Here is a 17811-nt window from a genome sequence, read left to right as displayed (position 1 = left end):
TTTTGTTGAATATGTGTGTGTCGGGGGCGGGGGGGAGGGACAAGAATTTAAACATGGAGCTGTTTATTTTTGCAAAAAAGAAACACAGGTATGATATATTGGTTACATATAGCAGGTGAGTAAGAACAGGATAAAAGGCTTAAGGAAGGCATATGAATTTATGTTTTTATACAGCTTTGACTCTTAACTAGGTTCATATTTTACATAGTCAGAAATAAAAATAAATCAACAAGGTTGCACAAAAAAACCCTCATACTGAAATATAAACAATAAACTTAACTATATTTACATCAAATGATACTACAATCACAGTAAATAAAAGTAACCCAAGTAACTTGAACATAATACTCCAAATCTATATTCCCAGGATACATTCTAAAAAAAAACCAAAAAAACAAAAAAATCAAAGGATTTGTGAACTTCACAAACTTGTAAAGGTTTTTTGCTAGTAGTGATACTAGTATAACAATTTGGAAGCTATTTGATGTGTGTTGTATGTAGAATTGAGGAAGTAAATATACGGATGTTGTTGGAACCAGGGCCCCTTCTCATTTTAGAAGTAAAGAAATATAATCATGAAATGGAAGGACAGGAAGAACCCTATGGTTTAGAACTGGAATTAGAGATATCAATATGAACTCATCATCATTTTTTAAAAGTATCTTCCAGCAGGGTGTCTGGGTGGCTCAGTCGGTTGAACCTCTGACTTCAGATCAAGTCATGATCTTAGGGTTCATTAACTCAAGCCCTGCTTCGGGTGAGTGTGAGCCCCACTTCTCTCTCCCCCTCTCTGTCTCTCTGCCCCTTGCTCACTTGCGCTCTCTCTCAAAAAAAAAAAAAAAAAAAAAGCATCTTCTAGCACACATCTAAAAATGTAAGACAGGAATGGATATTCACACACACATTGCTTATACATGCCTATATATGTTTATATATGCATAAAACATTTGCAGAAGGATATCCTGGAAGGAAACTGTGGCTAATTCTGAGGACTGGACTGAGGGACTGCAGTAGAACTTACTAGATTATCTATTAGAATTGATTTTACCAAGTACATGTATTACCTATTTAAATACTATGGAATTCTTAAGTTTATTTATTTTGAGAGAGAGAGAGAAAGAGAGAGAGACAATGAGCAGAGAGGGAGAGAGACAGAGAATCCCAAACAGGCCCTGCACTATCAGCATGGAGCCCAACGCAGGACTCAAAACCATGAACCGTGAGATCACAACCTGAGCCAAAATCAAGAGTTGGACACTCAACCGACTGAGCCACCCAGATGCACCAATACCATGTAATTCTTTAACGTAGCCTCCAAAGCAAATACTTCTCATCCTTACAGTTATACAGAGAACAATCCAAAACAAACACACCAATCTAACCTTCAGGATTGCGGTCTGGCTCATATGTCTGCAGAGTTCCTTGTTGCTTAAAGGTTGCATTTTTCTTTTTCAATATTTCCAAGCCTTCTAAAGCCGTACTATGTTCAGACAATGACTGTAAAAGGGAAATGTTATTTACTAATCCAGAGAGTTCTGAAGGATTTCTAGGAATATTCCAGTATTGTTTGCTTTCTCCAACAGTTTCTACATCAATATGGTCATGGTCTAAACTTCTAATCCTTCCCAAATCTTCAGGTTCAGGAATACACGCTTCTATGTCTTTGGAAATTGGACGCTTTTTTCCCAGAGGGTAAAACAAAGAATTAGAAACTTGGGTATTTGATTTATCAAGTGCAACACATTCTTCAGAGTGATTCTGATTGACATTTAATTGTTGGATACTGAGATCACTGCTAGAAGTTGATGGTAAAACCCATTCACCGTTTTTGTCTAAATTACTTCCCATAACAAAAGGCTGAGGCTCCTCCTGGTCTGAGAATAGGCTATTTTCAGGAGTCTGATTAATGACTATATTTAAATGAGGAATATGTAAATTTGAGCTGACATTTTTAGATTTACTCAGTAGTGAAGCAGTATCATAGTTAATTCTCACTTTTTGAATAGATTTATTAGCATCTTCATTATTACCTACAAATACATCATCAGTCCATTCTAAGGATGAGTCAAAATTGCTTAATGTGTCACTGTACTCTTCTGTTCCTTTTCTAACGTTTTCAGCTTTCCAAGGTCCTGTGTCAAAACCCACATAAGCTTTATCACAAAATTGTGATAGAAGAGTCTCTTTAATAGGAAATGTCTTTGTAGGTTTATCCCCAATAGACGTTAAGAGAGACAAATGTTTACTGCCAACTTCTGTACAGATTATATCTTCACATCTCTTTTGAACATCTGGACTACTGTCATTAACCAAAGTTTCCTTTACATAACTCCCTGAATCCTGGGAAATTTTGTTGTTTTCCTGTGACTCCTCCTCAGTGTCACTGGTTTCAAAATTGTTCAGATTAAAAGTCACCTCCACAAGTGGCTGTGTTACATTGCTCATAGGTTTGGGAATACTATTAAGACTTTCACTATCAGTATTACTGTTAGAAAGCATGCTGGTAAAGTCATCAGAGACCCTAGAATTTTTACCTCTAGAAGATTCAATCTGTAGATGTTCAGATTCTGGCAGAAATGACACTGGCTGTTTGTACTCCTTTTCTGGTGTTCCACATATATTTACCTCCTGAGTATTTTCTCTAATGAGAACTGATCCTTTTAGACACATCTGGTCATTTTCATTAACAGGTATTTTATTATTTTTTTGAATGTCAGGTTCGGATAATAAGCCATCATTCTCTACATTGCTACAGGTAACTGGTATATGGTTGCTTTCACAGAATGAAGGAATTTCCAGTTCTACTTCCTGATCCCAAAATTGATCATTAGCATCTACTGGCTTGTCTTCATTATACTTTTTACCCTCTTCAGCACATGTTTCAAAGAACTGTATCTTTTCTTGTACCAAAAGGTCTCTCAAATTTAAATCTATATTGTCTCCCTGGGCCTTGGGTTTCCTTTCTATATTATTTCCATCTTCACTAGAAGAATGTACAGGCGAGCTCTGTGAGGATAAATACATGGCCCACCGGCTTTTATTTCTCACGTTTTTTTCTGATTGATGCTGGTCGTGTAAACTTTCTGTGCTCTTCACGTCAGCACACTCTTTCTGTTCAATTATGCACTTTGGTTTAGTAGGAATGTTTATACTTCCTTGTAGTTGTATCTGAGGGAGATGTTCTGTAATCCCAGAATTTAGCTCCTTACACATAGTTGACTTGGACTTCAAAAGAGCTAATATATGTGCTTTGCTTCTGACGTTTTGTGAAACTCCCAAACAGTGAGATATCAAACCATCTTTTTTTATGGCCTCATTGGTCAGTAAAGAATCTGAATGCTTATTTACAGAACAGGCAGGAGAGCAAGAATAATTTTCTTCACATAGCATTTCTGGGTTACTCTTAAAAGATGGAGTAGAGACAACTGAAGAAAAACGTAAGCCATTTGCTTCTCTATTCCTGTAAGTGACAATGTTCTCAGGGTCTATTGGCATATTATTTATATCTTTCTTGCCAGCAGTAGAAAACAAAGGAGGTGTGCTGTACAAGGGAGAAAGAAAATTAGGGCCAGGTTTCTTAGCTTCAAGTGATGCAGTTGATTCACCATTTTCTGTAATCATCATTTTCTTTGGCACTTGACGTGGTCCTTGAAAACCCTAAAAATATTAAAACAATTATTAGCTGTCCCATTATCTACAAAGGAAGTGTAAAATGAACTGGCTCAAAAAAAAGGAAAGAAAAAAAAAAGGAGTCTGTTTTACCAGGTACAGTAATAAAGATATAAAATCTGCTAAATTAAATGTAAATGCTCATTTGTATTAAGATTTTTCTAATTAAGGTTTACTTCCCTAACCTAAACATATACTATGAAGTACCATTTTAATGATATAGAGTACAATAGCTTCAAATTCACTACTTCTTGGAACAATATTATAAATATATATTGACTTATTATTTTCAACAGATAAACTTACAGTAAACTTCCTTTTTAAACCAGCAGGCTGACATCCAAGGGATCGGCCAGAGGATAGAAACGTCCTTGGACTTAACTCTGGTGCTTCTTTACTGACATCCTGCTTAATAGCTATGCTTCCAGCAACTTTAACCTCCTCAACTGTGATTAAGTATCGGTCACCTTCTAAGTCATCTCCAGGCTTCACCTAAATTTTAAACAATACATTTTAAAGAACAAATAAGTTCTAAAACATAAATTCAAAATCACATATATCTAATTATTGGATTATGTGTTCCAGTAGGTCACTAACACTACTGGCAAGACACAATAGGTATTCAATAAATAATTGTTAAATGTATGAATCGATAACTAAGTCTTTATTTATTATTATGTACTAGTTAAGAAGCACAAAAAAGAATACAGCAAAAAAATTGTCACCAATTTATGTATCCAATAATACATATATGAGACCCTTTGTTGCATGCAGGAGGTACAATGACAAGCAGCACAAGTATGCCCTCTCTCAAGGAGTTCACCAGGAACTAAATGTAATTTTTTAAATTAGAGCTATTAAATAGCAATTATATATTTATTCTTATAAATTCAGATGAATTGTATGCTCATAATTATTACAAATTAAATATTGTTATAAATTATTAACTGAAATAATATTATAAATTATTAACTGAAATTGCTGAAATAATCATAATCCAAAAATGCATTTTAATTACTTGAATAAAAAAATATATTTTTTAAGATGTTTATTTTTGAGAGACAGAGAGACAGAGTGTGAGTGGGGGAAGGGCAGAGAGAGAGGGAGACACAGAATCCGAAGCAGGCTCCAGGCTCTGTCAGCACACGGCCCGACATGGGCTCGAACTCACAAACCATAAGATCATGACCTGAGCTGAGGCTGGATGATTAGCTGACTGAGCCACCCAGACACCCCATAAACAAAATACTTTTAAAAAACAAAACAGGGGCGCCTGGGTGGCTCAGTCGGTTGAGTGTCTGACTTCAGCTCAGGTCATGATCTCACAGTTTGTGGGTTCGAGCCCCACATCGGGCTCTGTGCTGACAGCTCGGAGCCTGGAGCCTGCTTCAGATTCTACGTCTTCCTCTCTCTCTCTGCCCCTCCCCTGCTCACACTCTGTCAATCTCTCTCTCAAAAAATAAACATTAAAAACAAAAAAATTTTTTAATAAAAAAAACCCAAAAAACATAGCACCTGCCACCATCTCTGTAGCATAAAAATAAGATTATTAACCCCTGGTAATACACAAAATCTGTGTATTATCTCAGACAATGTGCTTAGTCTTTACTCATTAGTAAATGATTTAAAATGAAATAACAGTAGTTAGGCCCAATTAAGCATCTATGGAGATAGTGCTTTTCCTCTTTATGATAAATATAAAGATACCACAACCACTATTAATATCACATAAAATTTTAGAAGATTTATGGGGCGCCTGGGTGGCTCAGTCGGTTAAGCCTCCGACTTTGGCTCAGGTCATGATCTCACGGTTCGTGGGTTCGAGTCCCGCATCGGATTCTGTCCTGACAGCTCAGAGCCTGGAGCCTGTTTCAGATTCTGTGTCTCCCTCTCTCTCTGCCCCTCCCCTATTCATGCTCTGTCTCTCTGTCTCAAAAATAAATAAACATTAAAAATTTTTTTCTTTAAAAATTTTAAAAGATTTAACACCATGGTCAAAATCAACACAATGATAACAAGAATATGCATTTTAACACTTTTAGAATCACCATACTAAACTGCTAAGCACTTCACATACATTATTTCTAATTTTTAGACCAACACAATGAAATCTGTCTATTGTCTATATTTTATAAACAGTAGAGAAGTTAGACACAGAGAGAGGTTAGCTAGGAAGCATTTGAAAGTGGGACATGAACCCAGAATGACCTACTTTAATAGCCTTATTCTTTACACTGAAATATGCCTTTAGTTCCCTTTTTTTCCCCTCCAAAAGGGAAAAACAGAGAATATTTGAGAAAATATTATAAATAGGAATAATTTCACAAAATATTTCCCACTGTAGTTCTCAGCCTATCAAGATCATGTAATAGAGTTAGGCTATAGGGTCACTTCCTGGGTTCAAATCCCAGCCCTACCACTGTAACTCTATGAACATGAGCAAGTTACTTAACTTTTCTGTACTGCACTCCTAATCTATAAAAATCACAGGGTTGTGGAAAGATTAAATGAAACAATATCTAAAAGTTTTTAGCACAGAGTGTGGCTAATAATAAATGTTCAATAAGTACTAACTATAATTAATACTATAGTAACACTAATAGTAACACTAACAGTATTTGACAATATTCATAAAGGAAAAAAAAGAGACGTTTTTAACTTAAATATAGAGATTTAGATAACTTAAAAATAAGATAGAAACATTAAAATACCTCAAGGCACTTAAGAAATATACTCTCCAAACATTCTCCTTTGTCATCATATAAAATTGCCTGTATTAAAACAAATGTTAAACAATATAATATTGCTTTTCTTAAACATCTTCAATAAACAGCAAATCAAAAGTTGTTGCATAAGTAATCATATAATGAAAGAATTACCCACTTTGTTTTGGACTAGAAAGTGTATTTCAGCGCACCTGGGTGGCTCAGTGAGTTAAGTGTGACTTCAGCTCAGGCCATGATCTCATGGTTCATGAGATAAAGCCCACAATGGGCTTGCTGCCGTCAGTGCAGAGCCTGCTTCAGATCCTCTGTCCCCGTCTCTCTCTGCCCTCCCCAATTTGAGCACACTCACTCTCTCTCTCTCTCAAAATAAACAAACATTTTTTAAAAAGTAAAAAAAACAAAAAACAAAAACAAGGAAAAAAAGTGCATCTATCTCAAATGTTTCCTAAGCAACTATTCAGTCTGTGCAAGAGAGCAAAGGTATACATATAAGGAATTCACAAACTTAATCTCTACCAGAAGGATCTGGGATGGAACTGGAAAGAAAACAGAACTGGAATGTATTAGAGGGCAAAACAGAAGGCAAAATGAGTAAAGAGACTATGGTAATGGTGTGGCACAGAGCACCAGGGAGATGATCAGTGCTTGAAATAAGTCATCAGCACTGGGACGGATACTTGTTTATGAGGTATAAGGAATAAAATTTGAAGGAGAAAAAGGAAACTAAGGTAGTTATAACTTTCTGGCTTTCTCCTTGTTATCTCTAGACATTTTTTATACCAGTTTCTCCACTAGTCCCTTAAATATTACTGTTTCCATCACTTTGGAAAATAGTTTGGCAGTTGCTTAAAAGGTTAAACATGAGATAGCACGTGATCCGGCAATTCCACTCCTAGATATATATACAGAGAAATGAAAACATAGATCTTCACAACTTCACAAATATTGCACACAAATGTTCATACCAACATTACACATAACAGCCAAAAAAGTGGAAATGACTCATATGTATACCAATTGAAGAATGGATAAATAAAATGTGACCTATCTACACAATAGACTATTACTGAACAATAAAAAGGAATAAAGTATTGACACATGCTTCAACATAGATGAACCTTGAAAACATGCTAAATGAAAGTAGTCATTCAATGAAAGAACACATATTATACAATTCCATACACGTGAAAAGTCCAGAATAGGCAAATCTATTGAGACAGTAAGTAGATTAGCGGTTGCTTAGGGTTGGGAGGTGGATACTGAGTAGTGACCATTAATAGGTATGGGATTTCTTTTAGGGGTGACAAATGTTCTAAAATTATATTGTAGCAATGGTCAGCAAAATTCTGTGAATATACTAAGAACCATTAAACTGAATACTTTAAATGGGTGAATTGAAAAGTTTTTTAAATGTTATCTCAACACAACTCTTTAAAAGATTGGTGTTTACAAAGGCCCTATCTTTTCCCCTCTGTTCTTTACATTCTCTACTCCATCCTTTGGCGATATTATCCACACAAACCAGATCATGTCATGCTTCTGTTCAAATCCTTCCAATGTTTCCACAGCTCCCAAAGAATAAGAACAAAAGTTCCTACAATGGCCAGTAAGGCTTACATAATCCCCTTTATCTCCATTCTCACCCTTGCTCACCCTACTCCTTGTTGTTTGCCTAACTCACTAGCCATACGTATTCATTTAGTTTATTGGTCTCTTTCCTCCATGCTATTTCCATGAAGTCAGGGATTTATGTGTTTTGCTCTCTCTGCATCCCCTAGAATAGTGTGTAACTCATAACAGGTTCTCAAAAAATATCTGCTAAATGAATAGATGAATGTATTCACTCCAGGAATTTCAAATATCTAAGTGTTACATACTCCTAACATATCTATATCAGTGGCCCAGAACTTTCCTGAGTTCCAGGTCTCTAGAGACAATTACTTAAATGTTCCTAGGACAGAAAAAATTCAGTAAATTCAAAACAATGGAACTCAAAATCTTAATTTTTCCTCCTAAACTTGCTTTTTATCTTTTTGAGATATCGTATTTCAGTACCATAAAAACAATACAAAAACCTGAAAGTCATTGTGAATTCTCACCTTTCACATCCAAGATCTTAAGATTCTATAATATTTTCATAATTTCTCCCTAATCATCCTTTCTCTCCACTGTCATTGCTAATGCCTGGTTGGCCAGACCCCCATCACTTTTTGTCTATTAGACTACACTCTTCCTAACTTCATCCTACACAGCTCAGAAGTTATGATACACATTGCTGCCAAAGTGATCCTTCTAAAATAGAAACATGATTATGTCACTCTTCGACTCCTAATTCTTCACTGGCTCCTGAAGCAGAGAAGACAAAGTCCTTCATTATATGACTCCTGACTGCCTCTTTAGCTATATTCTACAATTGTCCAATATGAGTCCTTCATTCCAGGCATATTTAATTGCTTATAGTTCCCCAAATGTTTAATACACTTCCACACCTCCACGTTGTGACAGTTACACCATCTTTAGCTTCCGTCCCTCCAAGCTATCAATTCTGTTTACAAAACAAAACAAATCCTCAAAAACTATGCTTCATCTGGAAAGACTTCTCTGAACCAGAGTCAGACTTTGATGTCTCTCCTTTGTAATCTCATAGAACCCTAAGCATATCTCTTTACATATTATAATCTTATGTTCTCAGGTAAAAGCTCCTTGAAGGCAAAAACTGTAATAGCAGTTACCATTTATTGCATTCTTACAGTGTGCCAGGTACTTTGATAAGAGATTTATACATTTTTCTAATTTTTCTTATTTAATCCTCAAGACAACTTAAAGAAACTATAGCCCTTGAGAGGCTAAATAACTTGCCAAGATTACGCATCTAGTAAGTGAAGAACCAGGATTCAAACTAAGGTTGTTTGACATTAACTGGTCTTCTACATTGCCTCCATATGTCTTATTTAACTTCTCCCACTGCCTACCAGCAACATATGTTTATTGAATGATGACTCAATTAATGGAAGATGAGTAACTGTGACAGTTAGAATTTGGATAGGTAGGGAAAAGGTAATACTAGTAAGAGAAATGGTGCAAGCAGTGGTTTGGATTTGAGAACAAGGCTGTAACTTAGGATCTACTAACTTTCTTGCATCACAGAAAATCCCTAGGACTAACTTGAATTTATCTTGTCTTCCTGTAACTTACCAATGAGAGGCATAAAATAGACATTCAATAAATATATGCTATACGTGCAGATAAAGTTGGATAACACCACTAGTGTGACCTAATATTATGATTTTGTACCAGAAGACATGAAGGATATGCAGAATCTAATCAGATGCCTTTTTTTTTAATGTTTATTTATTTTTGAGAGAGAGAGAAAGAGAGAGAGAGAGAGCAAGGAAGGGGCAGAGAGAGAGGGAGACAGAACGCAAAGCAGGCTCCAGACCCCAAGCTGTTGGTACAGAGCCCGATGCAGAGCTCAAGCTCACAAACTGCGAGATCATGACCTGAGCCGAAGTCAGATGCTTAACCAACTGAGCCACCCAGGGGCCCCAGATGTCCTTTTAATATAAGACAAAATCTATAAGACTTTGCAGACTTGGCCCAACCAAATAGGAAAACTATTAAATATGTGTGTATATATACAGAGAGAGAAAGAATAGCTCAAACAGTGAATGGATTAGTTTAAGACAAATTATTTAAACATATGAATGAGGGCAGGCATAGACATTCATCTATTCAGATTAAAAGAATTAGGTAATTGCAAACTGGTGCAACCATTCTGGAAAACAATGTGGCGGTTCCTCAAAAAATTAAAAACAGAACTATTCTACAATCCAGCAATTGCACTATTAGGTATTTATCCAAAGGATACAGGAGTGCTGATTCGAAGGGGCACATGCACCCCAATGTTTACTGCAGCAATATAAACAATAGTCAAAGTTTGGAAAGAGCCCAAATGTCCATCAACTGACAAGTGGATAAAGAAGATGTGGTATACATATACGATGGAATATTACTCGGCAATCAAAAAGAATGGAATCTTGCCCTTTGCAACAACGTGGATGGAACTAGAATGCATTATGCTAAGTGAAATAAGTCAGTCAGAGAAAGACAAATATATGATTTCACTCATATGTGGAATTTAACAAACAAAACAGATGAACATAGGGGAAGGGAAGCAAAAATAAGATAAAAGCAGAGAGGGAGACAAACCATAAGAGACTCTAAATACAGAGAACAAACTGAGGGTTGCTGGTAAGGTGTTAGGAGCAAGGATGGGCTAAATGGGTGATGGGAATTATGGAGGGCACTGGTTGGGAGGAGCACTGGGTGTTATATGTAAGTGATGAATCACTAAATTCTATTCTTGAAATTATTACATTATATGTTAACTAACTTTGACTTAAATTTTAAAAAATAGGAATGCCTGGGTGGCTCAGTCAGTTGAATGTCTGACTTTAGCTCAGGTCATGATCTCAAGGTTCATGAGTTCGAGCCCCTCATCGGGCTCTGTACTGACGGCTCAGAGCCTGGAGCCTGCTTTAGATTCTGTGTCTCCCTGTCTCTCTGCCCCTCCCCCACTCACGCTCTGTCTCTTTCTCTCTCTTTCAAAAATAAACATTGAAAAAAAAATTTTTAATAGTAAGTAAAAATTAAAAAATAATAAAAGAATTAGATAATGCCATGACTTAAACCTAAGATATCAACTATGAGACCAACACTCTCTAAAGGGCATGGACTTAGACATCCTGTTGTTACTCCCACTAAACACAAGGCTCAACATATCCCTTTATGATGCTGGTAGGGATACAGTGATTATCTATAACCCTAGGTCTCAAGTCCCAGCCTAGAATCTAATTAGTAACCTGTGTTCACTGATATACCTTCAATTTACTTGGGCAGTAACATTTTTATCTAAAGTTTATTTATTTGTTTGTTTGTTTATTTTTAAGTAATCTCTACACCCAATGGGCTCAAACTCACAATTCACAACCCTGAGACCAAGAGTCACCTGCTCTATGGAATGAGCCAGCCAGGTGCCCCTAAAAAAAAAATTTTTTTTAACTATGGAAAAGGACTTTTTAACTCCTGAAACATTTAGAACTGGATAGTGATAAGGCAGTAAATCACACCCAAAATATCAATGCTTTTGAATTAAGATCATGAATAGGTTTTAGTAATTATGCAATCCATGATTTTGAAGTATCTGTGCTATTTTAACATTCAAAAATTATTTTTTACTTTAAAAAGTACTTGTAATGTTTCAATTTACAAAGACAGATTATATACATTTATGATCCCAAATGTGTAACTGAAAAGTTCATTTTGGATATGTGGCCTTTATTTTTTTGTAACTCTTAGAGAGAGAGGAAGGAAAGGGGAGAGAGAGAGAGAAAGAAAGAAAGAAAATCAGAGTCACCTGGCTGGGTCAATGCAAGCAGGAGAGAATGCAAGCAGGGGAGAAGAGCAGAGGGAGAGAGAAAGAGAATCTTAAGCAGGCTCCATGCTCAGCACAGAACCCAACATGGGATTTGATCCTACAACCCTGGGATCATGACCTGATCTGAAATCAACAGTTAGATACTCAACTGAGCCACCCAGGTGCCCCAGATATGTGACTTTTTAAGTGAAAGAGGTGGGTAACTTAATTTTACTAAGTTTATAAACAGAATTAGAATACTTAACAAAGTTTTAAGAATAACTATGTTTATGTTTAATTTACTAGATATAATAGAAGGATTTTGGCAATTGGGAGGTTTTTATTTGTTAGGACAACTAAAATGCTAAAGAAAGAAAATCAGAGGCACCTGGCTGGCTCAATTGGTATGGCATGCAACTCTTTTTTTCTTTTTCTTTTTTTTTCACTTGAGAGATGGAAAGAGCGTGAGTGGGGGAGAGGCACAGAGGCAGGGAGAGGGAGAATCCCAAGCAGGCTCTGCACTGAATGTGGAGCCCAAGGGAGGGCTTGATCCCACAACCCTGGGATCATGACCTGAGCTGAAATCAAGAGTCAGACACTAAACCGACTGAGCCACCTATGTGCCCCAGCATGCAACTCTTGATCTTGGGATCATGAGTTTGAGCCCCACATTGGATGTAGATATTACTTTGGGGAAAAAAAAGAAAGAAAGAAAGAAAAAAAAAGAAACGGACACCTGGCTTGTTCAGTAGGAGGAGTATTTCACTTTTGATCTAAGGGTTGTGGGTTTGAGCCCCATGTTGGTTATAGATTACTTAAAAACAAAATCTTAAAAAAAAAAAAAACAAGAAAAAGAAAAAAGAAAATAAATTTATAAGTTTAAAATATTTAAAATTTTATGTTTGTTACTAGACTGATGATTAAAAGTATCCAGTTTGTTCAACTTAAATTGACTGAACGTTAAACCCACTGAACGTTAAAGTTAATAGGAAGTGTAAGTTGAACTTGAAGGCTTAAAGCAAAACGATTTTTTTCTTTTAATTTTGTTTTAACTAATTGCTAATTTAAAAATAATAACAAGTAGTCTTTCTACATTGAAAAGCTTCTCTGGTAATTTCACAATGATAGATATGTAGAACAAGGACAGAATATGGAGATCTTTAACTGCTAACTGAGAAGTATGACTTCTAACTTCATGTATTGTCAACTCAAATGTGTTGGAGGGTTTTTTTTGTTTTTTGTTTTTAATTTGTAATATTAACAGAGATAGCAGAATGGTTAGGATATGGGCTCTGGAGCCAAAAAGCCTAGGGTCACATATGACTTCTCCATTTTCTAACTGTGAGATCTGTGGACAAGTTACTTCACCTTTCTGTGCTTCAGTTTCATCCTCAGTAAAATAAAAATAAAAATAGTACCTAATAGTGGAGTTATGTAGACTAAGTAAGTTGACACATAAAGCATGCCTGGCACCTAGTAAGCAGTTGACAATATAAGTTTTTTTAAAAATCCATCTGGGGGGCACCTGGGTGGCTCAGTTGGTTGAGCATCCTACTTCGGCTTGGGTCATAATCTCGTGGTTTGTGGGTTTGAGACCCACATCAGGCTCTGTGCTGACAGCTCAGAGCCTAGAGCCTGCTTCAGATTCTGTGTCTCCCTCTCTCTGGCCCTCCCCTGCTTGCACTCTGTCTCTCACAAAAATAAATAAACATTAAAAAAAAAATGTTTTTTTAATCCATCTGGGAAGGGGAATGAAGGGACAAAATGGATGAAGACGTCAAAAGACACAAAATTCTAATTATAAAAATAAATAATGTACAGCATAGTGACCATAATTAATACCACCATACTGCATATTTAAAAGTTGCTAAATGTAAATCTTAAAAGTACTCATCACAAAAAATAAAAGAAAAAAAATTTTGTTAACTATATATGGTGACAGATGGTACACTACACTTACTGTGATCATTTTGCAATGTATATGAATATCAAATCACTACACTGTACACCTGAAACTAACATAATGTTAAATGTCAATTATACCTCAATAAAAAAATAAACAATAGAAAAAAACAATAAAAAAAAATAGAGCAGATTGTTCTCCCTAATTGGGTGGGCCTCATCTGATCAGAGGAAGGACCAAAGAGAATAAAAAGCTTGAGTAAGAAAAAACTCCTCCTGCCTGATTGTCTCTCAGCTGAGTTATGAGTGCTCTCCTGCCTTTTGACTCAAACTGAAATACTGGCTCTTCCTGAGTCTCAAGCGTTCCAACATTTATATTGAAACTACACTATTGGCTTTCTTGGGTCTCCCATCTTACCAACTACGGATCTTGGGACTTGTCAGCTTCCACAATCACATGATCCAATTCCTTAGAATAAATTTCTTTTCTCCCTCTCTCTCTCTACATGTGTGTGTATACACATACACACACACACACACACACACACACACACAGGGATAAAAGAGAGAGTAAGAAAGATTTATATACCTTTATGTATTTCTTTATAAGTACATGTAAGACTGAGTCCTAAGGAAAAATTTAAAGTTTGAGAAGAGAATGAGCCCACAGAAAATACTTAGACGTCAGTAAGCAACATCAGGAAAGTGTGGTGTCACAGAAGTCAAATGAAGAGGTATAGGAAGAAGAATGGAGGAGCCAACAGTGTTGCATAAGGTCATGAGAACTGGTTAAAGAATATTACAATTTGGCAGATGGAGATCCTTGGGGGTGAGAAAAGAAACCCATAGAAGGATTATCATATCTAGTAAAGTAAAAGATCACCCTAGCAAATAATTCCCTCAAGACTGATAGGTACATATCACAATCAAAGTAACTGATTGAAAGAAAACATGAAAATAAAGAGTACTCTGTACATAATTTTAGAAATCAGCAACTTTTCTACAATGGTGTGTCAACTCTGTACATACCATTTCCCTCTATTACCATGTTAGAAATATATTTTAATATATTTTTTTATCATTAAACTCATGCCTGCAAAGAAAAAAAAATGCCAAAATTCCTAAAACATTTTATAGAAAACCTAATTCAATTTTTGAAAATCAAAACAAATTCAATAATATTGACTGAACTTTTATAATGCACAAATTAATCACTATAATCATCTGATCACTTCTGTTTTCATATTGTTTCAGTTTATGGACAAATTTAACATTCTATCATCTATAGAGTCTTTTTTAATACTCAATCAAAAGGCAAGAATCTAGCTCTTGAATTTTGTAGTCAACTGCTTTGTACTTACTTTGTTTCCCAAGTGAGTGATCTTCAGAGTTCCATCTTGCCACACTTTTGACTTCTTCATTTTTTGATGAGTATACAGTACCTTATTTCCAAAAGTACAAAAGAAATGGTTTCTTTTTACATGTATTAAATGTTATATATCTTTATACACTTCCTACCCACAAAAAATATTTAGACATCTTTTATAGAAACAAAAGATATAATAATAACAACAAAACATCAGGGTGTCTGGTTGATTCAGTTGGCACAGTACATAACTATGAATTCAAGGCCCACACTGGGCCCTGAGCTTACATGAAAAAACAATAATAATAATAAATAACAACAAACATCAATTTAAAAAAAAGAAACTTGGTAGTAAAAGTCAAGGCAGGAAAGAAACAAGATAAAATCTAAAGAGGAAACTGAAAAGTTAACTGGACAACAACAATTTTGAGGGGCACCAGGGTGGCTTAGTCACTTAAGCATCCGACGCTTGATTTCAGCTCAGGTGATGATGCCAGGGTTGTGGGACTGAGCCCCATATTGGGCTCTGTGCTGAGCGTGGAACCTGCTTAGGATTCTCCCCACCTCTACCCCTCTCTCCTGCTTGCACGCACACTTATACACTCTCTCTCTCTCTCTCTCAAAAAAATAATAACAATGATAATTTTGAGCTTCTCAGTCATCTGTGGGAAGGAAAATATTTATTGAGTTATACAGAAGTCATGATCTGTGCTCAAAATGTAGTCCAGAGACTCCTATAAGTCTCCAAGACCTTTTCAGGGGTCTATGAGGTCAAAACTATTTTCGTGATGTTATTTGCCTTTTCTCTCATTTCTTCAGGCATGAAGAATGGAGTCTCCCAGGGTTATGTATATGCAATGTTGCAAGATTCAATTTCAGACTAATGCAGAGGCAGATCTGAGAATCTAGCGGACTTTTATTAAGTCAATTGCTAGGAGGATTTGCAAAAAAAAGTAAAGCAATGCCACTTTTTTCTATGTGTTTTTCTTCTGTTGTTGTTTTGGAAAATATAGCTATTTCCATTAAAAAAAAAAGTAATTTATGTCCGATGTAATGGGTTATTTTTATTTTTTTTTTAATTTTTTTTTTTTAACGTTTATTTATTTTTGAGACAGAGAGAGACAGAGCATGAACGGGGGAGGGGCAGAGAGAGAGGGAGACACAGAATCTGAAACAGGCTCCAGGCTCTGAGCCATCAGACCAGAGCCCGATGCGGGGCTCGAACTCACAGACCGCGAGATCGTGACCTGAGCTGAAGTCGGACGCTTAACCAACTGAGCCACCCAGGCGCCCCGATGTAATGGGTTATTTTTAATGAATTAATAAATATTTTTTAAATTTGTTACAATTTATCATATGAAAGACATCAATAGACATAAGCCCCATAATCAAAAATTCTCTGGGGTCCCCAATAATTGTTTAGAGCATAAAAGGATCCTAAGACCAAACAGTTTTAAGAAGCACTAATCTAGATAGAAGAGGCATGCCAATTCTTCAAAAGAAATTATTTCCTGGTCCTAACAAAGAGCTTACAAAGAGTTTGTTCCAAAGGACTTTGTATAACAAACCTGAATAGTAGGCAAGAGATAGGGTTGCCAGGTAAAACATCAGGCAATATTTGAAATATACATATTTATACCAAAAAAATTATTCACTGTTTTTCTGATATTTAAATTTAACTAAGTGTCTTGCTTTTAGGTTCTGAGGTTGTTTGTTAAATCTATCAACCCTAGCCAGACATTTGTGAAATGTGAAAGGAAGTAAGAAAAAGGAAATAGTGGGGCACCTGGCTGGCTCAATGGATGGAGCGTGCAATTCTTGATCTCAAGGTTGTAAGTTAGTGCCCCACAGTGGGTGTAGAGATTACTTGAAAATAAAATCTTAAAAAATAATAATAATAATAAAATAAAGAGGATTTTAAAAAAAGAAAAAAGGAAATAGTGAAAACTGGTAAGACTCACAATAAATTCCTGGCTGTCCATTATTTCTTCCGAAGTTATAAACGAGTCAGGTCCAGAAAATAACTGTGGTTATTCAATTATTTGTATCACCTAAAATGAAAACAAAGAACATTCAACCTTGATGAAAAGAATAAATATCAAACACAATTGTTTCCCACAAACTCGACAGAAGAGAGAAATCTGAGAGTTCTACGTCTCTTAGAATCACCAAGGGAAACATAGGTATAATCAAATTATCTGATACTAAGTACACAATAAAAGAGTGACCCTACCCTGTGGAAAAAGAATTTGCCAAGAAAAACTAAAAGAGAAAACTAAGTAAAATATGTAAGATAATATATATTATAAAATACATAAAATAACATGTTACTAATATATATTATATAACAATAATATATATATTTATATATATATATTATATATTATATAAAATAATTAGCGTGGAAAGCTTTTTCTAGGTGCCATAACATGTATCTGAAAATGATCCCACAACATATGGGATCCTTGTGGAAAGAGCTTCAATTTTCCATTTTCTAAATTGCTATAGGCACCACAAGATGGCCCCCTTGCGTTTTGAATTTTTCCTTTTACATCTTAAAGTCAACATATCCTAGCATCCAAGAACAAATATACAAATTTCCTCTGCAAGGAATAATCTTTGCAATATCACTGCAATGATATTGGAATGAGTACTGTAGTTATCCTATGTTACTGGATAAAATTGTTACTGTGGGCAAATTTAGAAATCTAAAATTACTGATGGGGAATTGA

The 17811-nt window shown here is 35.6% G+C and overlaps 1 protein-coding gene across 9 annotated transcripts in view; it reads right to left on the bottom strand.

Annotated features, from left to right (window-relative positions):
- ZGRF1 (zinc finger GRF-type containing 1) overlaps window positions 1–17811 on the bottom strand; it is a 93004-nt gene that overhangs the window by 69452 nt on the left and 5741 nt on the right. For 8 of the 9 annotated variants that reach the window (XM_058721612.1, XM_058721619.1, XM_058721616.1 and 5 more), the window contains exons 2-6: window positions 17041–17130; window positions 15075–15155; window positions 6381–6440; window positions 3976–4161; window positions 1383–3657 (exon numbers count right to left, since the gene is read on the bottom strand). In XM_058721612.1, coding sequence (XP_058577595.1) covers window positions 1383–3657; window positions 3976–4161; window positions 6381–6440; window positions 15075–15155; window positions 17041–17061 — 2623 coding nt within the window. In that variant the 5' untranslated portion in view covers window positions 17062–17130. The remainder of the gene's footprint in view (window positions 1–1382; window positions 3658–3975; window positions 4162–6380; window positions 6441–15074; window positions 15156–17040; window positions 17131–17811) is intronic. The other variant, XM_058721615.1, reaches the window with a different exon arrangement.

This window comes from Neofelis nebulosa, chromosome 3, assembly GCF_028018385.1.
Source record: "Neofelis nebulosa isolate mNeoNeb1 chromosome 3, mNeoNeb1.pri, whole genome shotgun sequence".
Lineage (NCBI taxonomy): Eukaryota > Metazoa > Chordata > Mammalia > Carnivora > Felidae > Neofelis > Neofelis nebulosa.
This window is presented reverse-complemented; position numbering and strand designations above follow the sequence as displayed.